Here is a 24,177-nt window from a genome sequence, read left to right as displayed (position 1 = left end):
AAGGATGACATACTCTCTGAGCCTCATGTGGAGAGACAAAGTGGAGCTGGGCTCTAATCTCCACCTGTGAGTCTCTGATGTGCCTCATGCTTTATGGACATGCTTTATGGCTCTCTGTAGTCAGATGAATAGGACATGTTACCAAACCAAATGACCTGACTCACGAGAGTTTAGGTGTCTGCCTAGTCCAGACTAACATTAACTAGAAATGCTGTGCTCCAGGCGTGAGAGTAATAAAATAGCAGCATCCCAAATTAGAAATCTAAAGACAACAACTTTTACTGAAAGCCCCACCACTGATGTGCTTGTTTTGGCGGCAGCAGTGCGTAAGCCTTGTCTTTGATCTTGCGTGGTGTGCTGTGCCTCTCCCTATCTCACCTCACTCTGTCTCTCTTTGTGAGCCTGCCACTTCCCTCTCCTCCTCCTCCTCTCATTTCCTCCCGGGCCCAAGAGGCCGCGGGTGTGCTCGCTCGAGGTCGGTCTCCGGGGAGGATGAGGGGGAGGTGTTTACATGGTTGGAGCTGCTCTCCAGTGCCCTCATCACTGACTTCTCTGAAATCGTTGCACAGTTTGTCCAGGCTGCAGTGCAAATAATTTAAATAATAATAATAATTTAAAAAAGACTGTAACAATGTTTTGAATATACAGTGTGCTCTATGTTTATAATAGGGAAATAGAAAATGTATTATACTGAAAATTGTCAGCATGCATTTAAAAACCTCTATTTTTCAGTGCACTGATGTACAATATTGTCCCACAATGCATGATCACAATCAAGGCTGGACAGCAGAAAATAAAATATGGATGGTGCTCATGAAATAAAGAGAGAAAATGACTCTAAATAAGGTTTTGCAAAGCTTAATTTCAAATGTGAAAACTTTGAAAACTTGAAAAAATTCATGTGAAGTAGTAGACACATTGCTACCTTATATCAAACTGGTAAAATGCAATAATAAAATCCTAATACAGTGGCTGCCAAGAAAGGAATAATCATTAATATGTGATCCTTGTGACCCATAGTTTTGACCTCCACTGACCTGGTATACTAACTACAATAGGTGCGCTTGCACTGTAACATATAGAGCGTTCTTTTTCAACCGAAAAAGACACCGCCCACACTCTGAGATGCTTAGCACCACAACAGTGCTTTCAGTTGTTTTGATTACACAGTTCAGTGTGATTGCGTTGAGTTGTAAAGTATTTGTTTAGCTGCAGTGGGAGAATACCACAACAAAACTCAACAATCAAAGTGTTTATCAAAAGCAAACATAAAAGTAAGAAGTTAAAGAGCTTCTGACATAAAGTGTATATAGATGACTGAAGACTGTGAGAAATCAAAAGCTCAGTTTCACACAACTAGTGAAGCATGGCTGCGTAAAGCAAACACCAGAGACCGAAAATACACCAAACTGAGTGAAACACACACATCTTTGTGACTGAGATATGAAAGGAGACAGATTAAAACTTTTTGCATGGCTCATTACCGGTGGGTTTATGGTAAAATAACTCAGCCATCTGATAAACTCGCTGTGATTGATTCAGAATTAGAAACGTATGGTCCTGCTGAGGCTGATGCAGACGGCTCGAGATTTCACTGGTTTTCAAAATGGCACACAGTGAAAAAATATGAGCATATTGAAACAATCATACTTCATTGGGTTGCAGCCGTCTGAGTGAGAATTTGGCCGTGCACCTGCGTATAATACGATTTATAACTGCATTTGTATTGTGCTTCTTAAATCACCTGTTGACTGTCAGTTGTATTGTGGGATTTCAGAATTATTTTCTTTTATTTATATATAGAGAAACTATGTTCTCTGTGTCCAAAAAGGCTTAGATCAGTGCAAGCTTTATTGTTCACTATCCATCACAGATAGATGGCTCAGAGAGACTCCTTCCTGTTTTTTAGTGTGCATGTCTGCTTGTGTGTGTGTATCAGCACATTATGGCCTTTGGTTAACCTGTCTGTTTTGCCATCCATGAAAAAGCATTGGTTTTACTCTTTGTCCTCTGCTAGCAAGAGTTTTGTGCTGCAAGCTAGTTATTTGCTCACAGCTGGTCTGTAGGTTCAAACTAAATTGGTGTAAGGAGCAGTTGTGCCTCTAGGGGACCCTAGCATGGCTTTAGACTCTTCTTCTGTTTTTTGGAGAATTACTCTTGGTCAAACTGGCAATCTTAGTCTCTTATGGGTTGTTTTACAGCTTTGGAAAGCATGCTCTGATGAAAGTAACATTTCCACTGATCCAGCATCTTGGAGAGCCTGACATAGGGCTTCTGCAGGCTTCGTCCTAAAGTCGCATAAAAGACACTGAGTAGTACACTAAAGGTAACTAAATCTTCAAAAGCTCCTGCTGCACACAAGAACATGGCCTCTCCCATTTCAACATCCCCGCCGAGTTTTAGCCATCTGACTCTTTACTGAAGCTGAGTGTGATCCGATCAACGCTCTGTCTGCTGACCCCAAGAACTGCCCTACAACTTTAAATCCTCAACGCCTGCAGGGATTCAAAGACACCAAGGAGGAGGTTGCTTCAGGGCACATGATGGACTTATTCACGTAGACCAAGGGGAAGCAGGAGAGAGGCGATTTTGGCAAATGTTCCACTTATCTTCTTTCCAGCACCCTCGACCCTGCTTTGATTTTCATAGACAGTCAAACTTTCATCCATGTGGAGACTGTATAGTTGTCAAGAAATCCAGACCGTGTCAGAGTTGAAGGTGAGACAGAAACAGTTTCTGTCACCTGTATATGACAGAACCACATTTTCACCTGCCTCTGTTTGTGCTGTTTAATTTCTTTCAGATTTTATAGTTGCTGCATGGGGCTTAGGGAGGGAAACTACCATTTAAATGCCTTAACAGAAACAAGACCCTGCTATTCTACTCTGTCATGCAGTAAATCTAACTGATTTCATTAAAATGTACGTGACATTTTCATTAACACAGTGTTTAGGAGCCAAGCTTTCCAACTCAAACTTTGACAGATTTGACATCTGTGATTTACAACATTAGCATGAAGAATTGTCCTGTCTTCCACTTGCACTTCTTTTACGCCCCAAAGAATTTAAGGGGCGTAAAAGAAGAGCAAGTTGTCAGTTTCAGGACAGAAAAGCAATTGTACCATTTTTCTAATATGGCACTCTTTATAAAGTGATAATATCTTGTCATCAATGCCATCAATATTAATGGTCAATAATTCATATACCAACTTTCACACCCATGTTGCTGTTAATGACTTATCTATAAAGCATTAGTGAATGAATAATCAGGGCCAATGGGAACACTTTAACAATAATCATCTGTATATTAACACTTAATTAATGTTTTATAGTACATTTTAATGCAGTTGTAAACAGATATAGAGATAGTGTTTTTGAAAGTAGTTGTTATATGAAGCATTTTCAACTGATGTTGCATTTGTAACTGGTCTTGCATCAACTGATAAACAGTTAATGAATGACTGATACTACAGTATGAGATTTATATTTCATGACATGTGGCGGATATTACAGTGTTAAACACAACTGAACAGTTAGTTAAAAACACCTAGGCATTTATTTGTGTAGTGCCACAATGGACTTTCATCATTCAATCTCTCTCACTATGAAAAAGGCCTACTGAGTGTGAAAGGATTTCTTTATTTGTTAGCATGTTGTTTTGAGAGGAATTGAGCTCAGCTGAGCACGATTGAGGGTGTCGAGGGACCCGTTGAGGTTTATAACTGCGATGGGTCATATGTCAACAGCAGGACACTTACAGTTCAGTGGTTATGATCATTCCCTCCCCTGAAGTAAACCCATTCACCCACTGCGTGGTAAGTCTCTGCACTGCAAGCGGCCACTGGTGGGAGAGGAAGAAAATGTGATCTTTAACTTCAGTAGTGTTTATCTTCCTTTGACTTTTAGTGTTTTGGTTTTAACAGCTTTAGCTGAGAAAGGAGCACGTAGTGTGTGTATGTGTGTGTGTCTGTGCGTGTGAAGAACAGGGGCAATGGGAGAAGCTGCCAGGGAAAATCACCAAGATTGCATGCTACTTTCTTCCACCTCACATTTTCCCCTCTTTCTCTTAGTCTGTCTGTCTCTCTGTGTCTCTGTCTCCTTTATTTCTATGGCTGACCTGCTTCTTCTCATGCTTGCTGAATATTCCTGGATGTGAGGACATGATGAGAATCTCCTGACCCCAAAATCTCAAAAGCCTTAAGTACATCTCATGACTTGTGTCCCTCCATTTTAGGCCCATAAGCTATGATAACAGATATTGTGCTAAAAAAAGAACAAAGTGTGGCGATAAAGCAATGGATTATGAATGATATGATTATAATATTTTTAGACAGATTGATTATTTTGACAGTTGCATTTTATGTTAACCTGTCTGTGTTAAGAGTGATGTCAGTGGACTATTACACTAAAACAGGGGACATGTGCATTTGGTTTACAGCCTTATGACAGATTCTACTGGGACTCTCACTCTTTCAAAGTTTATGTCTCCATCTTTATTTCACTCTCTCTTTTAGTTTCCATCTTCATGCCCCCCCCCCCCCTCCGCTCTTCATGATCATCTCTCCTACCCTCTTCTTTCTGAGGTATCTGCACATGGAGGAGACGGCAAATTCTGCCAAGAGTTGCAAAACCCAACGGCTTTCCCCATCCCTCCCGGCTGGATCAGACTTCTCTGTTGACATCCGTCGCTACAGGATACTATTTCACTGAGCTAACAAATTTCAGATGGGGAGCTGTTATTAAGTGGTCTGGGACGGAGACCTACTCCTGTTTACTGATGCCGCAGGTATTTACATCCCCTAAATACCAACCAAAAACACTGCAACTGCTAGGGGCAAGCATCTCACTGTGGTTATTATGTTCAAATGGAGGATCCCATTTTTGAACCACATTCAACCGTCTGTGACTGGACTTAAGTGTCCTTAAGCGAGTCTCTATGAGCTCCAAGGGATGATCCTGACCTCCGACCTCCCTGTGTAGTGAGTCAAAAAAAAAAAAGGGCCTTTTGGCAAATCAGTTGTGCTTGTTTGGTGTTTAGTATATGTCTGGACTGTATGAGTTTTTCATGTGCTCATTTTTTTTAATGCCAGCAGGAAATATCCAAGATTCAAAATCACAATCACATCAAATTTATGGTTACTGTGACTGTGCAGCATTTGTGGCGTTTGCAGCAAGATCAGTTATCTCCACAGAGGAACAGTGTTTTATGGTAAATGCAGTGGTGGTGTAATGTTTGTGGAGATTACATTATGCTCTTTAAATCACAAACAAACCAACATGGTAACCACCATCCAATCATAACCTCTGAAATGAATTAAGGGGCATGCACTTGTCGCAAAGAACTTTTGCCTTATGAACACTGAATGCTGAAAACAGCATCACTTGACCTTTAAAATTAGAAAATTCAAGCCAGAATGTAAGCAGTTAAGAACTCGGATCATGCTGAACTCATAGTTTATATGCAACCTTCACCAAGGCACAGATAATGACCTCGCAGCCTTATGGGGAAGGAGACTCGCTCACTGATCATCCTGTCAGAGCAGTCAACCACACTGACATTTGTCATATTATGATTCAGTAATGAGAGTGTCTGGCGTGAGGTGGTAGCTCCATGATCACAGATATACACAGGAAGGTCCCAGCCAAGCCACAGGCTATGTCTGAGTCCTGACCCGCTGTGATCCGTGTGGCTCGGTGGCTTTTCAACGCGCGTTTCCTAAACCTCAGAATGTGAGCCACATAAACCGGGCCTCTAAATGGCTGTGTCAGGAGAAACTATAAGAAATACATGACGTATGATGAACTGAAGGGATATAGCTATAATGAATAGACTCGTGTCTGGAGAGGGAAGCATGTACTGCACCTTGTGGCTTTACTCTGCTATATTTGATTGTATACTTTGTTTAAATCTATTCTACTATTGATGCCAGGTAATTGACTTCCGTACAAAGTCTACATTGTGAGTCCACTTCTTACACAGCTTGGAAGAATGGAAAATAAGACACAAATCTTTACAGTAGCAAATCTGCGTCACACATTTCTGACATTTGGGCAAAATAAACATAAAACCCATTCAAAATCAGAATCAAAGTCTCCCATCTAAATGTGCATATGTATCAGATCCCAGACACAAAAGAAACCCAATTTGTTTAGATAATTTAGCTGCAGTTTTTCAGCAGACACATTCTTTCTCAGTGACTGTGGATATTAGAGCGACTGAAACCAGACCAGATACTCTGGCTCAGCTGCCAGGGTTTGGGGTGCACACACACACACACACACACGTGTATAAAAGCCAGCACATTGCGGTAATGAATGGATTTAATTCTTGCAGATTCATCTTGCTGCACTTATCAAAACTAATAATATTCCCAATGGCTTTACAAAGACCTAAAAATCAAAGCACTAATATGGTGACCCCATTGCCACTGTCATATGTAACCACTTAGATCCAATTATTTGCTAAACTGCAAGCAATCTTGGACAATAGTGTCTTTAATTGAGTGGGTTTCATAATATGTGATACAAAAAAAATCTGATCACAACCAGGAATCTAAAGGCTCTTATGTTCAGCCAATGGGACAGAGATAAAAGAGACATAAGAGGAAACAGAGGGTGCTAAGGTAATCCAGAGAACTTCCACTCAGCTGCGAAGGTATTCCTCCTCAATGGTGAAGACGCCATGGTATTATCTGGGTTCCATTACTGTACTTCCATTGTAACTTCCATAACCTACATTATATTACAAACTAATGTGTTTAAGCAGACTGTTATCTGCTTTACAAGAGTGACTTCAACTTTCCAACTGTGTGCTGCTACAGGGTGTAAAGATTTTTTACCACCAATTTTGGCTATGCCCCTCTTTTCCAATGTTATACGACTACAACTAACAAGTTTGCAAGATCAAGCAATGCATTTATATCTTTCAGATAAATTTTATAAGCCAACTGATCAATTAATATCATACACAAACTCTACCACAACCACATCTACATAGATCTTTTTTACTTCCTGAAAAGCACACTCTTCCAATTGCTTGGTAAGGTCTGTAATATCTGATAATTGGTAATAAGCTGTTCAATTTGCACAGTAAAAGTAATGGTTTTTGATCCTAATGAGAAGAAATTGAATCAAATCTATTGCTGATCCCAAAAGTGCAGTTGTTGATCCATTGCTTAGGCGGTTTTAGGCCAAACCAAGAGTGTGGCCACCTATTAATTTTTCCTGTGACTATAAAACTTCTCCAGCAAGCCCCAACTTTTACTTATACCTCACCATATCAAGAGCTGCCAGGAAAACAGGATTCCTAATATGAGAAGGCAGCAATAACAACAATAGTAAAAAATCCACATCCTCTTTGTAGTCATAAATAATAAAAAAGCCATCACCCTTCTTCTTGTACCCGTCAATATCACTACGTCTAGAAGGAGACTATGTTCTTGGCATTGCACTTAACCACAAGACAGCTTTTCTTTCTGTACACTATTAGCTGGGGCTTTGACCTGCTCCCAAAAGGCCAGGAGGTCAGAGTTGGAGTGGTGTGAAAGCACAGGCTGTCACTGGCCCTTACAGTGCTTCTACATCTAGCTGACTCTACCAACTAAGAGAGACACACACACACACAGACAAATACATACTGTCTAAACATACACGAGCAGCTCTGCTTTAGTGAGTAGTCCCATTAGACATTTCAACCTCCACTTTAATGAACCACCCCCCAAATCCTTTCTCAGTTCTGCCCACCCCCCCGATCTCAGAGCCAACCTTGCGGCACACTCCAATGTTAGCGACTCAGCATGTTTTCAGCGTGGTGTGGACGCGCTCTCAATCATCATTAGGGGTTTTGCGGAGTCCTGGGGTCTGGGCAACATGCCAGGATGTGTAAAAGTTTCCATGAGGAAAGCCTCGAGTTGCCTTCAGAAGCAGCGGTGGTGGACGGAGATCCTCAGGAAGGCTAGAGTGGCTTTTTTGTTGCCGGGGGGGTTAAAGGAGGAATGGAGGACCAACAACAATTCTGTTTTCAGTTTGAGAAAACAAGCCTGGGAGAGTTTCAAATGCACAAACCTCGAATTGAGGAGGAAACAATCACAAGGAAAACTACCCTGAAACACGAGGCAATCAGAGCACATATGTCAAATGTCAGAAATCGGCAGAGGCTTCCTTGCACTCTGTGTTTTTCTTATTTTGGGGAATAAGGGCCCTCTGTTTCCCAGAGAGGCAGCTGGTAGAAATCTGGCCCTCTGATTAGCACTAGTTCTTTTGCTGTGTGCTGCATTCAGCTGCATTTCATGATATCACCCATCACAGCAGCAGCTAATGAGACAGGACACACGGCAGCAGCCTCACAGGACCAAACACCTAGCCCAGCCAGCACAGTACTTCTGCTCCACAGAACGTACACACACATCCACTGCAAAATGCCTATAAACACCAGGAACAGGGCTTCAAGTAAAGGGTTTTTGATGCTTAATGTGGGGCTACATTTTCCAAAATTGTCTGTGTAAAGTCTAACATCAAAAGTGTATGTGTGTTTGTATTTGCGTGTGTGTATAGATAGACATGTGTCAGTGGTCATTTGATACAAGTGGGGGTATGATGTCACCAGAATTGCGCTTTCAGACATGTGACAAAGCATGCTGTCATTAAAGCTTTTCTTTTTTTGGCTTAATTAGTAGGGATAACGAGGCAAAAGCTGCAGACCGTGTTTTTCATAAATTCTATTGTTACATGCACTGATGTCATTTGACTGGCGTTTTGCTCACAGTCATGTGCCTTGTAAAGTACAGATAGAGGGTTGTGAGTAAGTACGAAATGTCTGAAAACTTTGGTTTTATGTGAGGCCCTCCATGCGTTGTTTATGACAGTGAGTCAACAATATGACGAGTCTTCCAGCAGTGTTGAGTGTTCTTTCCTCTTCTTGCTTCCATCAACCACAGTGATGTTGGGAAGGGAGACTGAAGCAGGTGAGAGCCAATGTGCCACTGATAGAAAATGGCTGCTCCAATGTAGATCTGACTGCCAACTGCATTCTTCCCATAAAACCTCACTGCAGACACCAGAATCATCACCTCATGTCTTGCACTGTAGTTAGTAAGCTTCTATCACAGTAGAGGGAAGAGTTTAGCAGATTACAGTGCAGACTGTGTATGGCAGTCAGGGGGGTTTACATCTCAGACTCCTTGCATACTAACCAAGCTCCTTGCGGTACAGTAGCTCACCGTTGATAAGTTGAGTGATTTCTCAGGGGCTGCGTAAAATCTGGGCCTGGCCAGAGAGACACATTTCCTCTGGCTGATGAGAGCCGGAGGCCTCAGCGCTTGAGCGTGGGAGGCACTCCACTCTTGGGGAAGATCAAGTGTGCTCCCGCAGACTCCAAATCACCGGCCCCAATTGCTGGGGAGGAACGCTACTCTACATGGCTGGCGTTAAATCACTGCTGCTGTGGTGAGGTCATCTGCTTGTCTTCCCTCTCTAATGGAGCGCTTAGCTCGCTAACACACGGCAGTAATGCGTGTGGACGGGGAGCGGGACGCCCTGTACGCTGCTTTCCAATCTTATTTATTTTAGCTTAGGGCTCATTTGAGGGGTTTGAGATAGGGCTGGGCCCCGGTGTAGCAGATGCCTTTGGAGTATGCTGTTACCACCACACACTTACCAGGACTCCAGGAGCTCACCTCATATAGATGCACAGACGTTAGGTGATACAAAATGCCAGCACATTGAGGTTTTACAAGGGGCTGCTTCACTGTCATTGGTCAATCAATACGCATTCCTGTGTGTCCCTAATGCAGTTGTAATCACTGACTGAATACATTTGGCCACCACGCCGGAGGAAGATTGAGCCTACTAAAGTGACAGTGGATGGAGTAGCGGGGAAGAGAAATAAGGTTACATGACTTCACCTTAGCACTGCTATGTACATATGGTGTATCCTTCATATCATTCATGGTGTAAAAGAATCTCTTAGCAAACTTACAGCACAATACTAAATTAAGCTACAGTTTCATTTAATTGAGTTAATTTTGAAATTTAAGCTGCTTGCCCAAACTATTAAAAACAACAAGAAAGAATGTCAAATGAGGTTTTTCTTGAGAGCTCAAGAGAAGAAGACAAGAGAAAATAAAAAAGGAAAAGAAAAAGCTGAAAATCAGTTTATAGAGCTGATAACAGACAGACACCCTCCCTGTCTCTGTATTGTGTGTTTATGAGGTGAGGACTAATGGGACTCATCATGGCTGACAGATATGCTGACAACTGCATTTCAACTCAATTACAGTTCCACAGCAAAACTCCCCTGGTCCCCTCATGCCTATCACCCCTCTACTCCCAGAGCTGTTGAGTGAAGTGTGCTCACACTCACATGAACACAAGCACGTGCACACACACACACACACACACACACACATAGACACACACCATCAATTTACTAAACAAAAGGTGCACAGGAAGGGTGATATTCCTGAGTTCAATGTGGATTATGGATTTTCTACCTCCCCACCTCTCTAAGGATGCAGGGGGAATTTAACATTTGAAATTGGCATAATGCCATTGTTCTATGAATATATATCATAACAACAAGTGGAGCCTCTGCTAACACAGATAACAGGTTGGTGACCTGAGAGACATAATGTGAGATGGACACAGGAGGCAATAAACTCGACCATATGGTCCCTTGGGTGTGACTGGTTTCATTGCCAGTGGGAGACCAGTGACCCTGCAGTCTCCCCTGATGACGACAGCCGCATGGTGTCGACTCCGTGGGGGAAAAGACGGGAAAACAAAGCCTCTGCCTCCCGCCTCCCAGCATCCCTCCCAGAAATATGGGGGGGGGGGAAATGGCTCAGTTCAGGAAACCCCTACCCATTGTTTTGCTTCCTTCATTAGTCGTTGTGTCAACAGTTCGGTTCGCTATGCGTGTGCCACTGTTTTTGTTCTGCTGCACCCCGGCTGACCTCAGTGCTCTGATGTTTTGACAGATTGTTTCAAAATCCCATCAAGGCAATTTACTGTTTTAAAGCAAAGCAGCCAATTGGACAACATAAGCTGGGCCGAACGTTACACCAAAAGCAAATAAAGCTGCTGGGTCTAAAATTAAACAAATCTGACGTAAATCTACTACCAGAATTTCATCAGGAAATACTGAGAGGTACAGCAGGGTGCGGTTATGTGTGAGGGCTTGCAGATAAGCAAAGGTGTTAAGTAAATGTGATGTGCCACGTAAACAGCCATTTTTGGCATGTCTGTGAGGTCACAGAGAGAAGCTTTCATCTAGAAAAACAAGAACCCTCTCTTTATTCAAATAATTGTCTAATGGAAACAATGTCGGTACACCTTGTTTCTGGTAACTTACCATCATCTAAGTACATCTGGTCCAGGTCCTGTGGCTCCTGTTTAACTGTGATGGCCATCGAAGGGGGGCTGGCGTCCTCACGTAGCAGGCTGGGTGGGCTCCCTCCGGCCTGGGCTGAGCTGGCTGCTGTCTGAGCCTGACTGGGGCTGTAGGCCTGAATGAATGGGCTCTCTGCAGTCCCACCAGGAGTCGAAGGGTGGGACACTGGGGAGGATGAGGGGCTGCTGTTGGCATAGATAGGGTGGTAACCATGGGGTCCTGGGCTGTTGAGGTGGCTGGGACTGCCCTGAGAATGGAGCATCCCAAGGGAAGAGCCATGGTCTGGCGAGGCTGGGTGGGCGAGATTGGGGTGGCCAGGGGTCTCCTGGATGGGGGGAACCACAGGCCCTGGTGGCGCTGCATGGGTGGGGCTGTTGGGGAGGCACTTGCTGTATGCCACGGGGGATAGGTCATGCAGGGTGGGGCTGGAGCTGGGAGAAGATGATGGAATGGTGGCATGGCGAGGTGGGCAGGGAGGGTAGGCACCAACCAGGCAGGCATCAGGATCAGCTACAGGCATGATGGGAGTGAGCCTGGGCTGGCTGTAGTAGGGCTTTGAATGCATGGGCAGCCCTGCAGTCCCCAGAGAATCATATTCATCATTGGGTTCTGTCTTTATTATCGGCACTGGGGGGAAAAAAAGTAGAAAGAGAGGTGGAGATATTAAAAAACGTGCGAGGGATCCACGTGGCGCAATGAGTGCACGAGCAAGGCTGAGTAAAGCAGTGAGCAGGCACAATTGTGGCCACAGTACCCTCCATAATCCAAACAAACAACCACCAGTGGATATGGGCTCAGTGTCAACTTGGCTGAGTCCTCTAACAGAGAAACCCTCACGCCTTCCATCCACCACCCCTCTTTACCACACCATGAAAAAAAAGCAAAAGAATAGGGGGGGAAAGAAAAATGGATGAGTCATCAGTGTGGAAAGCCACAGCTGGCTCTAATAATGAATAAGACCTATTTTCTTTGGACTGTCCTCCAGCTCTGATATCCAATAAAAGACTACTTTAAAGCACTGGGCTGCTGCTGTTGCTGTTGCCGCTGCTGCTGCTGCTTGAGTAGCCCGGGACCCCTAGGTTTCCTCCACACTCAAGAAGTAATTGTTTCTCTCAGGACTGAAAGATATGGAGAGAGATTGAAAAAAAGGAGATGATTTGATTTTGATTAGGCCGCCTGAGCTCCTTAAGAGGCTGTAGAGCTGTGCCTGTGGTTTCAAGAGCTTTAGGCCTCAGCTAATGCAGGAGAGTGCAACGACCCCACTTGATCATCCTGCATCCTCTCTTCTAATTTCTAATCCAGCACAGGCCGTCTGCGCTGCTTCCTGATTAGCTCTGACTGACAGGTATCACATGCTTCCTGTTCGCTGTCAAGAGTAGTTATTGAAAACAAGAAAGATTTTCTATTAATTGAAAGTTTCAATCTCAGCCTGGAGCATACACAAACTGAAATATATGGCCTGTGTTTAGAGATGGGAGGGGATCCACATTAACAAGCTCACTGTTGTTATTATATAAGTACATATGCACAGACTGTGCCAGCACAAAACTAATAGGGCAGTGTTAAGATACCCAGATGCATAGCAAAGGCTTCTGAGTCACAATGGACACACTGTTTCTATTTCTACACATTGTTAAAATGTGTTAATGGGTGTGGTGAACGTTTGATGCCAACCATTAAGAGTTTTTGGCTAAACTTGCTCCAAGTGACATTTACTCAAAGGCATACAGATGTCATTATGAATAAGATGTCTGTCTAAACTGTGTGTTTGCCTTTGTACACAACAGAACCTTTGAGTGACAGTAAAAGCAAAGGTTGCAAGTAAAATGCAAGAAAGGTTGGTGTGTCGTATGAAAAAACAGCCTGTTTTTTCTTCAGTGTGTTATTATTTTTGTGGAAGCTAGATTTGCAAAGACATTAATCGCGCCTGTTGCCTCTGGGGTGCTGAGCTGCGGTGCAGTGATAATGCAGCAGGGAGCACATTTACGTCAACCCTGTCTGCTGTCAGAGCCCAGAGACCAGGCCAGGTGTCTGGGGGAGCATCGGAAGGCGAGTCCCATGATGCCTGGACCTTCTCTTCACAGCCTGGGGAATAACAAGCGAATCACATGGTGTGTGCTACATCTACAGTCGCTTCCTTCAGCCATTCTCTTTCTCTTCCTTGCCTTGTCTTTAGTGTGAAAGGATGGCACAGTGCCATTGAGCCGTACAGCGTGATGTCAGAGTTGTCATGTGGAAATGTCATAACCAAATCTGATCATTTTCACATTTTAGCTTCAGTTCAGTTTTCCTGCAGCTGCTAGATGAGGGGAAATAATAGGAAAAAATGGTTGGTCATGGTTTTGAGATTATGTTTAGTTTGAAGCACAGTCATCTTTACCAGTCCTCCTGGTTAGTAATGATTTATACCAGTGAAAACCAAAGGGATGGAAGAGGCAAACTGTCTGATGTGGGTGACTGCATCTTTCTCTGGATGTCCCTGTTAAGATTATGTAAAACTGATGTAACAAGTCACAAGATTTCTTGCCTGTGACCATAACCAACAAATTTAATTTGGGGGAATATGGTGAATCAGCAGTATCTCAGATGGGATGGGATGCCCTTGTCCATAGCAACTCCACTTTGTAAACCAATCAAAGGAGAATGGTGTATTTTTAAGGAGGAGTTTGGTTTACAGAAGCTGAAAGTGTTTCTGTACAGTGGAGTAACTTGTCAACAGCATTTTCCTCTATGCTCTCTGACTGTGTGCAAGACTGGCAAAATAGGAAATCAAATCACATTGGACTAATAGTCTTTCTTCAGAGTATCAAACATTTTTTCCAAGATTCTCCTTCTCTGCTACAGATATAAACAGAGCTCTCCCTCCAGCTTGATCCATCTGTGTGTCTCCTTTCCACTTTGTATGTGAGCTGAGAAAACAGATTCACCAGACGATTCCCAACTTCAGCTGGCTTCTATTTCCTCCCAACCTGTGGGTTATGGCCCACAGACAGTTGATGCTCTGCACATGGTTTTCTCTCCATCTCTGGCAGTTCCCCCTCTGTCTGCTCGCATTAAACTGATCAGGCCTGATCTGTGTATTTTACTGAGCACTTGTTTCCTCTGAAGGGACTGACATAGATGTCATAGACATAGATGTGTGTCTGTGCCTGTATCAGTGTATTTGATTAGGAAGCTCAAGCGAACAGGACTTCCATAGATTTGTAAATTACCTTCAGAAGGAGACCCTCTCTACTCGTAGACATCAGGCAAGTGGGTTCCCAGGATACAAAAGCTTCTGATTCTCATTTCTGATGCTGATTGGCTTGGATATGGCATTGTCATGCCACTGCGGAAAAATCAGGGCTCGTCTTGTTGCAAAAATGCTGAACTCATCTTATGTGAACTGCATGAATCTGCAGTGACATTTAACATGGAGCAGGTGGTAGTTCATTAACTCAAAGGTACCTGGTGCACCACGTCCCACTGTGTATGCAATCTGGCCATCCAGCATACTGTGGGCCTTAGTGTACGGTAGGTGAGTCTGACAAAGCCCAAAGCTGTAGACATGACAGAAACAGTTCAGTCTTTGTCCAGTTTTTGGAAAAACATGACTGTGCAAATATTTACCAAAAAAAAAAAAAAAAAAAGAACAATGTGTGGTTCATTAAGTTTTCCTGTATGTGTCACAGAACATGTTTCTGACTCTCCCCTCCCCAGCTCCAACCACAAACCAGTGCAGCAGGGGGAGTCAGCACCCGTTTGCGTTAAGAATAGAACTTGATATTACAGAGGAATCTCCAAACGGCCTGTAAAAATAAAGGGGTTCCGAGAAGTTCTTCGCTCGAGCTTCGGTCACTGCCAGCACTTTTTTGGCGTTTGTTGTTTAATGTGGTTGGTGAAAACTGTTTCTTATTTGAAGAGCAACACGTCACGTCTCTACTCACGCAAGAATGATTGGAAGGGTGCTTGGAAAAGCGGGGCTCATTCCGGGAGCCAGACAAGGACACTTGTACTGTATGTACATCTCAGCGTCAAAGACAAGCACTTAGGCTTGAACCACAAATGCTGCTGATGGTATATCTCAACAGTAAATGTCTTCTTGATCCACTGACTGAAGACGGATCTGGCTCATATTCAATAACTCTTGAGCAGCAGAAAATTGACTGAACTGTTTAGTCCTTTTTGTGTATTTAATTCTTTAAAATCCCATGTTTTGCTTAAAACTTTTATGTTTAAGGACAGGTCAAGTTCTGTTGTTCACTGAAGCACAACTAAAGGATTGCTCTGTTCAAAATGACACTCGACCTATGTGCTCACTCGTATACTGTACTGAACAGTACTAGGTCAAATTTCTAAATCCTGTTTTAACTTCACAATGCATTATTATGGCAACGTTTCAACAGGTCTGCAGCGCCCCTCAACTCATATCACTGAAGCTTATCTTTGTCTGTCAGCTAGTAAGAGTGAGAGCAGCTATGTTTCCATTACAGCCTGCATCTGATAATAATATGTTATAATTCTGAGGGTAAGGCATGGCTGAGAGAAGATAAAAATCAGCTTACATGTCTGAAACAATACAGTCTCTATTGAAATAACATGCCTGATTGGAAGTGAGGGGAAACTTTTGTCCTGATGTATAGTTCTTCAAATGCAGGCATCAGTGTTGAGCCACAGTAGGTGCCAACTGCATTTGTACTGGTGTCAAAGAATAACAAGGTGGTCACATGACCTGAATGGAAAATAAAGGTGGTTTTCACTAGCATCTGTGTCCAAGACAGTGTGTGCTTCATCCTTCCGGTGTTTCAAACAAGTCAGGCTATTTTAGGGCTTGGGTTTGCCTTTTTATAGATGAGCAGACACCAGAGTGTGAAAGAAATGTTCTCTCTAAACAACGTCAGAGACCACAACTGTGCTTGAAGTGGGACAGCAGGCCGGAAGAGTCTTTTCATACGAGCGAGCATAAAAGTGTTGACAACAATGTGTGTGTATGTGAGTGTGTGGGTGTCCTCCTCCCCAGCCCACCCTGAGTACCTGGCCACAGTGTTGGTTGTTTCTCTCAGTGTTGACACACACACTGAAACCCTCAAAAGCAAACAGCTTTGGTAGAATTTCCTCATTCTTTGTTGCTGTATTGAAACCATCAAAGTATTATAGTCATCTGTGCTAGAGTGTCTGTTTACACTGCTTAGAACCTTTATACAGTATCCTGTGTGGATGCTTTTCAGTCAACGAACACTCATTAGTCAAAAAGTAATTCAAATAAGAAATAAAAAAAAAACCATGACATTATTGTTTTTTATTCTTCTATCTTCATTGATACTGACAACCTTGTACTCAAACTCTGTAATTATACATTAGACTATAATACAAGTGAGGCAGAACAAGGTGAAACTCTTGCTTGGTGTGTTCTGGTGTCACCCATGGAGTTTCCCCTCACTGAAATGAGATTCTGCACCCAGATCAGTTCCTCTGTTATCCAGCAGAGCTGTAATACTAGACTCTCTGATTTAAATACTGAATGTTTGATTTTTGAGAGATATTGTGTTTTATACTTTATTGTGTGTCTTCAAAAGCATGGATAAATCTCAAAATAGAACTCAATAGCCTGTGATTCATGATCTCTTTGGCTGTAATACTTGTGAGTTAATTATGCTCCTTTGAAAAGACATTGGCCCTGCTTGTGTGGTCCACACTGTACTTGTGGTTTACTTGGCAGCAAAAGAGAGAACACAACAAGTCATCTTTTAATTAGAGCCGTGTTTATGCTCAGGGAAATGACTTAGAGATGCATACTGAAGGCTGATAAGCCTCCACATCTCTTTCTCTTTCTCTGTGGCAATACAGTATATGAAATTGATATGCTATATATGGCCACAGTTAGTCCTCCCCACATCAGTCCAGTTACCCACAATGCACTCGTTCATCATACAATCAGGCATCTCCAAATAGGGCTGTGCTCTACTTTCTTTTAGAGCTTCATCCAGAAACCCAATCACTTATCTCCTGTGGCCATAAATACATCTGCTGATAATCTAAATGCCACATCTTATTAACAGCTGTAGAGTTAAAACACAATGCATGCTATCCCAGCAGCATTAGACCCATTAGACACTGATCGATGAAAACAAGATACCATTGTTTTGATCTAATGGATTTCACTGGTTCTCACGAAGGGTAGGCGGGTCTTATAAATGGAAGATTCTTGTTGGAATCCCTAAACCAGCTAGGACAATGTGGAAGGGGAAAATTCACTAAGAAAATCACTAAACAATCCTTTAATTGCTCAGAAGCCAGAAGAGTTGTTTAGATCCTGGAGTAAGTCACTGAGCTCCTGACTGCTTGAGCAAATCTCAACAGCTAACAACAGAGGACTGTGGCTCCACAAAAAATGGGAAGTGTTGTTTGCTTAGTCAACTTTCTTCTGGATACACAAGATAAAATAACAGTATTCTAGTCGGGTACTTGAAACTGATATCACTGCTGATATTTCACCTGTGCCCATTGTGAAAAGTCAATAGCTCACATGTAATTTTGAAGCTGAACCCTCACCAATACATTCTTCAAATTCCAATGTGAAAGCCATCTATAAACACTGAGGCCAGGGACACATGATAAACACACACAGAGGTATTCCTGGGATTTCAGGTTGCTACATGACTGACAGGGCAAAGCACTGCCGTGTAGATGTGTGTGTGTGTATGTGAATGTGTATTTGTGTGTTCTTAAGTGTGTTGGTGAACCAGGGGGGCATTGTGTGAGGCTGGGTGTGAAAGTCAGGTCGTGAGGGGATTGACTTCTCTACATTAACAGCGCTCGGAGGCTCTGTCACTCAGCAGGTACACCTCATCGCTGGGGAACGCTGGTCTCACTACAGAATAAACACACCTCACATCTTCTGCTCTCACTCACAGGCTACAGCCAAGTGGTGCCAAGTGTAATTCTAAAAAACACTGACCAAAACCTGGCCATAAACTTTACATGGCATGTTGAATGCTGTGGTAAACTAATGAATGACAAGACCTGGGGAAATACTCTACATGATGAATGCAGAGTGTACAGCTTCTGAAAATCATACATATCCTTAAATGTCACTAGTAATAAAAAAATATTTGTGATGATTACCGTTAGGAGGGAGATAGGTGAAGCGCTGGCACTGGCTCCTCTTCCTCTTGCCGTTGCAGACGTAGAAGTTAACATGCACTGGGCTGGATATTCTCTGGTTTCTGTATGGTGGGATCTCCACAACAAGAGTATTCTAAAAATGCAAACAAGGTACAATAAGATATTTCACTTTTATGAGATAAGACAGCTGTTGATACCATCAGAAAATAATGTCCCTTAGTTGTTCTCACTCATCTGATTTCATGTCACTCCAAATATAAAGTTGTAGTATGACTTCCTGCAGCATATTAATCAACTGCTCTGTTTATTTTGCAGCTGGACTGCATTTAGGGTTTCCAAGAGGCTGGACTGGGATCTGGTCTAAATGAGCTTGTCTGAATTCTGTAGACGCAGCAGCAGAGAGCATGAGGTTGGTCCAGCGCCTGTGTGTGTCTCTGGGGAAAACCCCAGGGCTTTAGCTTTGTTCCTGTACAGCACGAGAGGAGAGAGGTAGCCAGCTTATTTGTTTGCACAGCCATGCCTCCCTGTGGAGAGGCTCGCCTGTCCCCCTTTCCCCTAGGCCAGTCTTTGGCAAGTCTGGACAGATGTGAACTTTCGACTACTTTCTTTCTGACAAGGGAACATGGAGAGAATTTGTCTGAGAGCTTGTGTCTAATTCCTGGGATGGCTGTCACTCTCGTGGGGGTCTGAACAGGCCAGAATGGGTCACTAGGACAGGAAGCAGGTTTTTGTCGGTCATCACTGTGCATGGAGGAAGGTGGGGAGGTCGAGTTGGGGTGCGGTGGGGGTGGGGGTTGGAGGTGAGGGGTCTGCATTCTCAGTCCCAGTCTGCTCTCCAGACGATGACGACAAAGAAAACATGCAGGTGGCTGATTAAGTGTGTGCGTGCACATGACTTTCTCCCTCCATCCTAACCAATGAAAGTTAGCACGCTCTGGACAGCAATAAAAACACAGCCAGGAAGGCAGCATGGAGCACTTTAAAGTTGTCTGGTGGCAACTGACATAAGAGGAAGGCCAGTGCTCTCTCGCTGTCTCTCCTCATTTGTTTGTTAGATCTACAAATAAACACACTGTAGTATTTGTCTTTCATCGACCTCGCCTCCCCACACCACCGCCCCCGGCCGAGCCTTGCACGCCTGCTAATTTTCCAGCATCTGGGACTCTAGCCATAGCACATCAGCCAGCCCTGCAGGCCAATTAGACATCAGAGTCCATATTTACCCTACTGATGCAACCAAGTCATTTACCTGAGTGAAATAACAGCAACAACAAGGAGGAAAACACCCTCAAGTTGTAGCTTGGTTTATTTTAGACCCTATGCAAGTGTAAATTGCCTCAGTTAGTTTACACAAAGAAGGGGGAGATGAGGCGACACTGATGAAAGACATCAGCATTTCAAAACATACTGTCATCATGCACAGGCAAACAGGTTCTTGTAGATCCTGTACTTTACTCTCCACACTGAAAACAGATCTAACGAACCTTGGTTAAATCTTAATTAACTCCAGAGCACAGGCAGCTTTCTGGGACACGTAGAACAACATTTGCTTCATTCCCTCTCCTGACGACTCCCTTTCATTCCGTTTTAATATTAACACAATCTGAGTGTGTGACTGCATGTCAGTAAAATGAGTGTGCTGGTTTGTTCCCTCATTATGGCTCTCATGAAAATCAGCAGGTAAAAGCAGCGCTGTAATCCACTCTTGGCTGCATGATCCCAGCACAGACGAGGTGTTTAAGTCCAATTCACTGCACCACAACACTTTGCTGTGAACTAAACGTCTGGCTATGCCGCGAGGGCCGTGGCATGAGTGTGTGTGTGTGTGTATACATGTGTGCGTTTCTACTTCTATTTTGTAATCCATGCACATATTTTTTTATGCGTGCTAAATGCAAAAACAATATGACAGCTTGTGTTTACCTCTGTGAGGGTACAGAGATTTTGTGAAAATTCCATTCAGGATTGCATGGGCTAATCATCATTGTCTGTGTTGCAACTTGTAATGCCTTAGCAAAGGTTACATCATTACAGGGGACAGATGAGGAGGAAACAGAGTGAGGAACGGAGAAAGTGTCAAGGGAGGGTGGGATGAAGACAGCAGGAGCATTGCCAATGAGTCATGTCAGTGAGGTGAACTTACAGATTTGATGGAGTCCTTGTCAACTTTGGCTTCGGTCTCCCACAGGTGATGCCCATCTATTGACAAAAGAATAAAATACAAGATTTAATGTGGCTCATTAAATACTGCATCATTAAGATGAACCTTAAATGGAGGGTGTCTATGATCTGCAGATGATACTGATATATAGAGGAAAGAAGAGGAGATATGAGCTGGGTGGATTAGATCATTAGAGCTTTTAGCTAATAGATCAGTGCAGTGCTGAAATAATTAATTTCAAATTAAATTCAAATTAAAACTAAAACATAAAATGGTGATTTTGCACACTATATTATTATTCAGTTTCTAAAAGTTTGTCACAGTTTAATCCCTTATCTTAAATTAGGACTGGCTCTCTATTAAGTTTTGCCCTTCATAAAGCCTTTTTTTCTATTTTTCTCCATTTTTTCTTCTCTCCCTCCTTATTTCTATTCTTAACACTGCTCTGTGAAATTACAAAAAAAGCTTTCGTTTGTTCTCCCTTTCTTCTCATCTCCATCTTGTTGTGGTAAGGAGGTTTCCCTTGCTGCCATGCAATAAAAGGCCTGTGAGCTACTGCAGCTGTTGGGAGCCTGCAGAAGCTCAGCTCACATTCTTTGGGTTTTCTCTGTGATTTCATGCCACACCTTAGCGAACAGACGCTCTGGGCTCTGCTAGGGCAATCAGCACTGACCAAAGTGCCGTTTTTTTCCCCCTTTTTTTGCAGAACCGATGACTCATTAGGGCTGTCAGAAATAGAAGTGACACAGAACAGCCTTTGTGTCAGTGGCACACCATGTGAGGCAATAGCATGGGCACTGTGGCACCGCTACTGTGTGCTAGTGAGGTACGAAGCAGCTGTGCCTTCATTGATACAGCAATACGTTTGCTGCTGAAATGCTGCACTTTGCGTCTGGGACAGGAAGCCATCAGATAAGATAATCAGAGTCAGTGTCCAAATAGTCCAGCAGCTCTGGAAGATGTAAAACCCTTGTTTTTTTCCAGAGCATAATGTTTTTCACATCATGCGGCGAGCAAAAGAATAAAGGAACCCAGTCATGGTTGGCTTATTATTGGTGAGCTGTGGTAGTGGGGGCGGGTGGTCAGCTTTATTATTCAGAGAGTGAACATCAGTAGGTATCTCTTTCCAAAATGGCCATATTAAAACTCATGGAAAGAGAAAAACAGGCGGTGAATGAATCAGATAAGGGTTTTCTATTTGAACTGGGGGAAATAAAAGTTGCATATGGAGAAATGTGCCTTTCTGTAATGGAGATGATGTGGATGACTGAGGAATAGAAACAGGGTGATATGCCTATAGAACTGCCACGGGGCACAGAGATGATACTGTGCCTGTGGCAGGTGATTGAGATGCACAAAAGAATGAGGCCCATATAATGCTGTGAAGTGGCTGTAAGAGTATGGAAGGGCAATTAGTGTGAGCACAGACAGGGAGAAGGTCAGAGAAAGGGAGAGAGACAGAGACAGACAGAGATGAGCGTTCCTCATGTTACGTCTAGGGGAACCAAGAGGGAATCTCACCCGCCTCTGCTCTGGGAGACACTCCAAGAGGGAAACCTTAGACTACGACGTCAACCCCAACCTCTACTAGTAAACATGTTTTTCAAACTTTTCTTCCTCTTTTGAGCTCTCTACCTTCCTCTTGCTCTTTTCTCTCACCTTTTTTTTTTTTTACATCAAAGTCACTTTTTTCCCCCCACCAAATCTTTCAATGATTACTCAGTCAGAGTTAGCAAAACTAAAACTGAGACTGAGTTGGGATGGGGCCACATGTGGCATACCTTTGCGAGTCAGAGAGCGCTGTACGACTGATAACCACAGAACTTTCCATTCACTCCTTCTTCCCTGCAACATCTGCAAAATGCTTCTGTTCCCGACAACACCTCCTCCTTCACGCAGCCTCCACCCACGCGTAATGCACACACACCGATGCAGACACATGCACACACGCAACCACAGTATCCTCTACCTTTGTTCTGGCCGTCAACTTGAATGAGACGGGGAAGCACAAAACAATAGGCGGTGCATGGGAGCTGTGACTGGAGAAGTCTTGCTATAATCCAGTCACGTTTAAACAGACAAATGAATGGACAAGCACATGGACAAATGCTGTAGAAATACAAATACACACCTATTCTTAGGCTTTGTGCTCAAAGGTCTGTCTGTCTATTGCTCTACATGACTCACTTGAACACAGTCCAGAAAGACTAACACCAATACAGACAACCAGGGCAACACACTCATTCATCAGGCAATTAGACCGCATGTGGGGTGAGGCTTCTTAGAGTCATCTCTTCTTCAGTTCTTGACAACACACAATGTTGTGTACATGGTGACAACACAGCAACACTGTTGCTGTTATAGAATATCTCAAACAAACAAATCCTTCCATTTGTTAGATTTTCAATGACTTAAGTTTGGTTAGTGATAAAGGTGATTTTATATATCCTACATCCTGATTAGATTACTGATTTTCTTTAGTAGTGACATCTTTGTCCTCACATTGACCTTATAGGTGTGGGTCTTTTCTCTTTTTACATTGACAGCCAGAGGTGAGTTGTTGTGTTGTGCATGACAACCTCTCCTGCCCAAAGAGAGTTCACTTTAATATTTCTGAGAACGGAAAATATGATTCACATGCTTAATTGTGGAGGTTGTCTTGTGAAACAACCCAGAAATACTGTGCAGATATGTGTCCTCTCTTTCTTGTTTACATATGTCAAGTTTATTTTCCGTTTTACTACCACTCTGCTGCTACTACCTGGACTGAAAATGCTTCAGTAATTTTACTCATATTTTCACGGCAATTACCTTGTTGTCCAATAAGGAGCAAAGTCAAAAGGCCAAAGGGGTTCCCCCATAACTGATCCCAGAGGTACAGCTGCTTTCCCCCCTGAAGCACCTGGCTTCTGCCAGTCTGAGGACTGCTGAAACTGGAGAAATGTGGGTCTGCATTGGATTGAGAAGCTTCCTTATAAATCATGGCCTGACAGTAGATTTGTGATGGGTTTATAGTCAGGAAGTGAGTTATTATTGGTGTATAACAGGGAAAGCGTGAGCTGATTTGACCTCTGGGTGCAGGCTGAGGAGGATGGTGGCCAGTAGAGTCAGATTTCATCCTTTTATCAAAACTCCAGCTGTGTGGCATTGGAGGATCTTCCAGACTTATACATTTGTATAATATTTGTATAGTGCACAGGGTTCACAAGGAAGACATCAAGGTTGGTTGCTTTCCATGGTGTTTTGCATAGTATATCACAGCCTAGCAAGGATCACAGCAAGACCCTTACTTACAGACCTTGAAACTGAGGGTATGGTAAAAAGAAGTAGGCATTTGTTGTGTTGCGATTTGTGCAAGGACACAAAATCCCATGCACTGAGCAACATTTCACCAAGTTATATCACTTTTCTCATCATATGGTGGGGGCATTCCTTAAAACCAGTGTCAGGAGGAACAATTGTCTCTCTATGATTTGAACCACTTATCTATCCATAACATGTTCAGACAAGTCAGAAGAAAGGGT

The 24,177-nt window shown here is 43.2% G+C and overlaps 1 protein-coding gene across 4 annotated transcripts in view; it reads right to left on the bottom strand.

Annotated features, from left to right (window-relative positions):
- The window catches only part of LOC108887849 (nuclear factor of activated T cells 1), a 58,741-nt gene that overhangs the window by 7,684 nt on the left and 26,880 nt on the right, over positions 1-24,177 (bottom strand). For 2 of the 4 annotated variants that reach the window (XM_051076199.1, XM_051076200.1), the window contains exons 7-10: positions 20,636-20,691; positions 18,493-18,625; positions 11,350-12,015; positions 3,758-3,840 (exon numbers count right to left, since the gene is read on the bottom strand). In XM_051076199.1, the coding sequence (XP_050932156.1) occupies positions 3,761-3,840; positions 11,350-12,015; positions 18,493-18,625; positions 20,636-20,691 (935 nt within the window). In that variant the 3' untranslated portion in view covers positions 3,758-3,760. The remainder of the gene's footprint in view (positions 1-3,757; positions 3,841-11,349; positions 12,016-18,492; positions 18,626-20,635; positions 20,692-24,177) is intronic. The other 2 variants (XM_018683475.2, XM_018683483.2) reach the window with 2 other exon arrangements.

This window comes from Lates calcarifer, linkage group LG15 (genome assembly GCF_001640805.2).
Source record: "Lates calcarifer isolate ASB-BC8 linkage group LG15, TLL_Latcal_v3, whole genome shotgun sequence".
Taxonomy (NCBI): domain Eukaryota; kingdom Metazoa; phylum Chordata; class Actinopteri; family Centropomidae; genus Lates; species Lates calcarifer.
The sequence above is the reverse complement of the archived record's forward strand: the minus strand, read 5'-3'. Positions and strand labels throughout refer to the sequence as shown.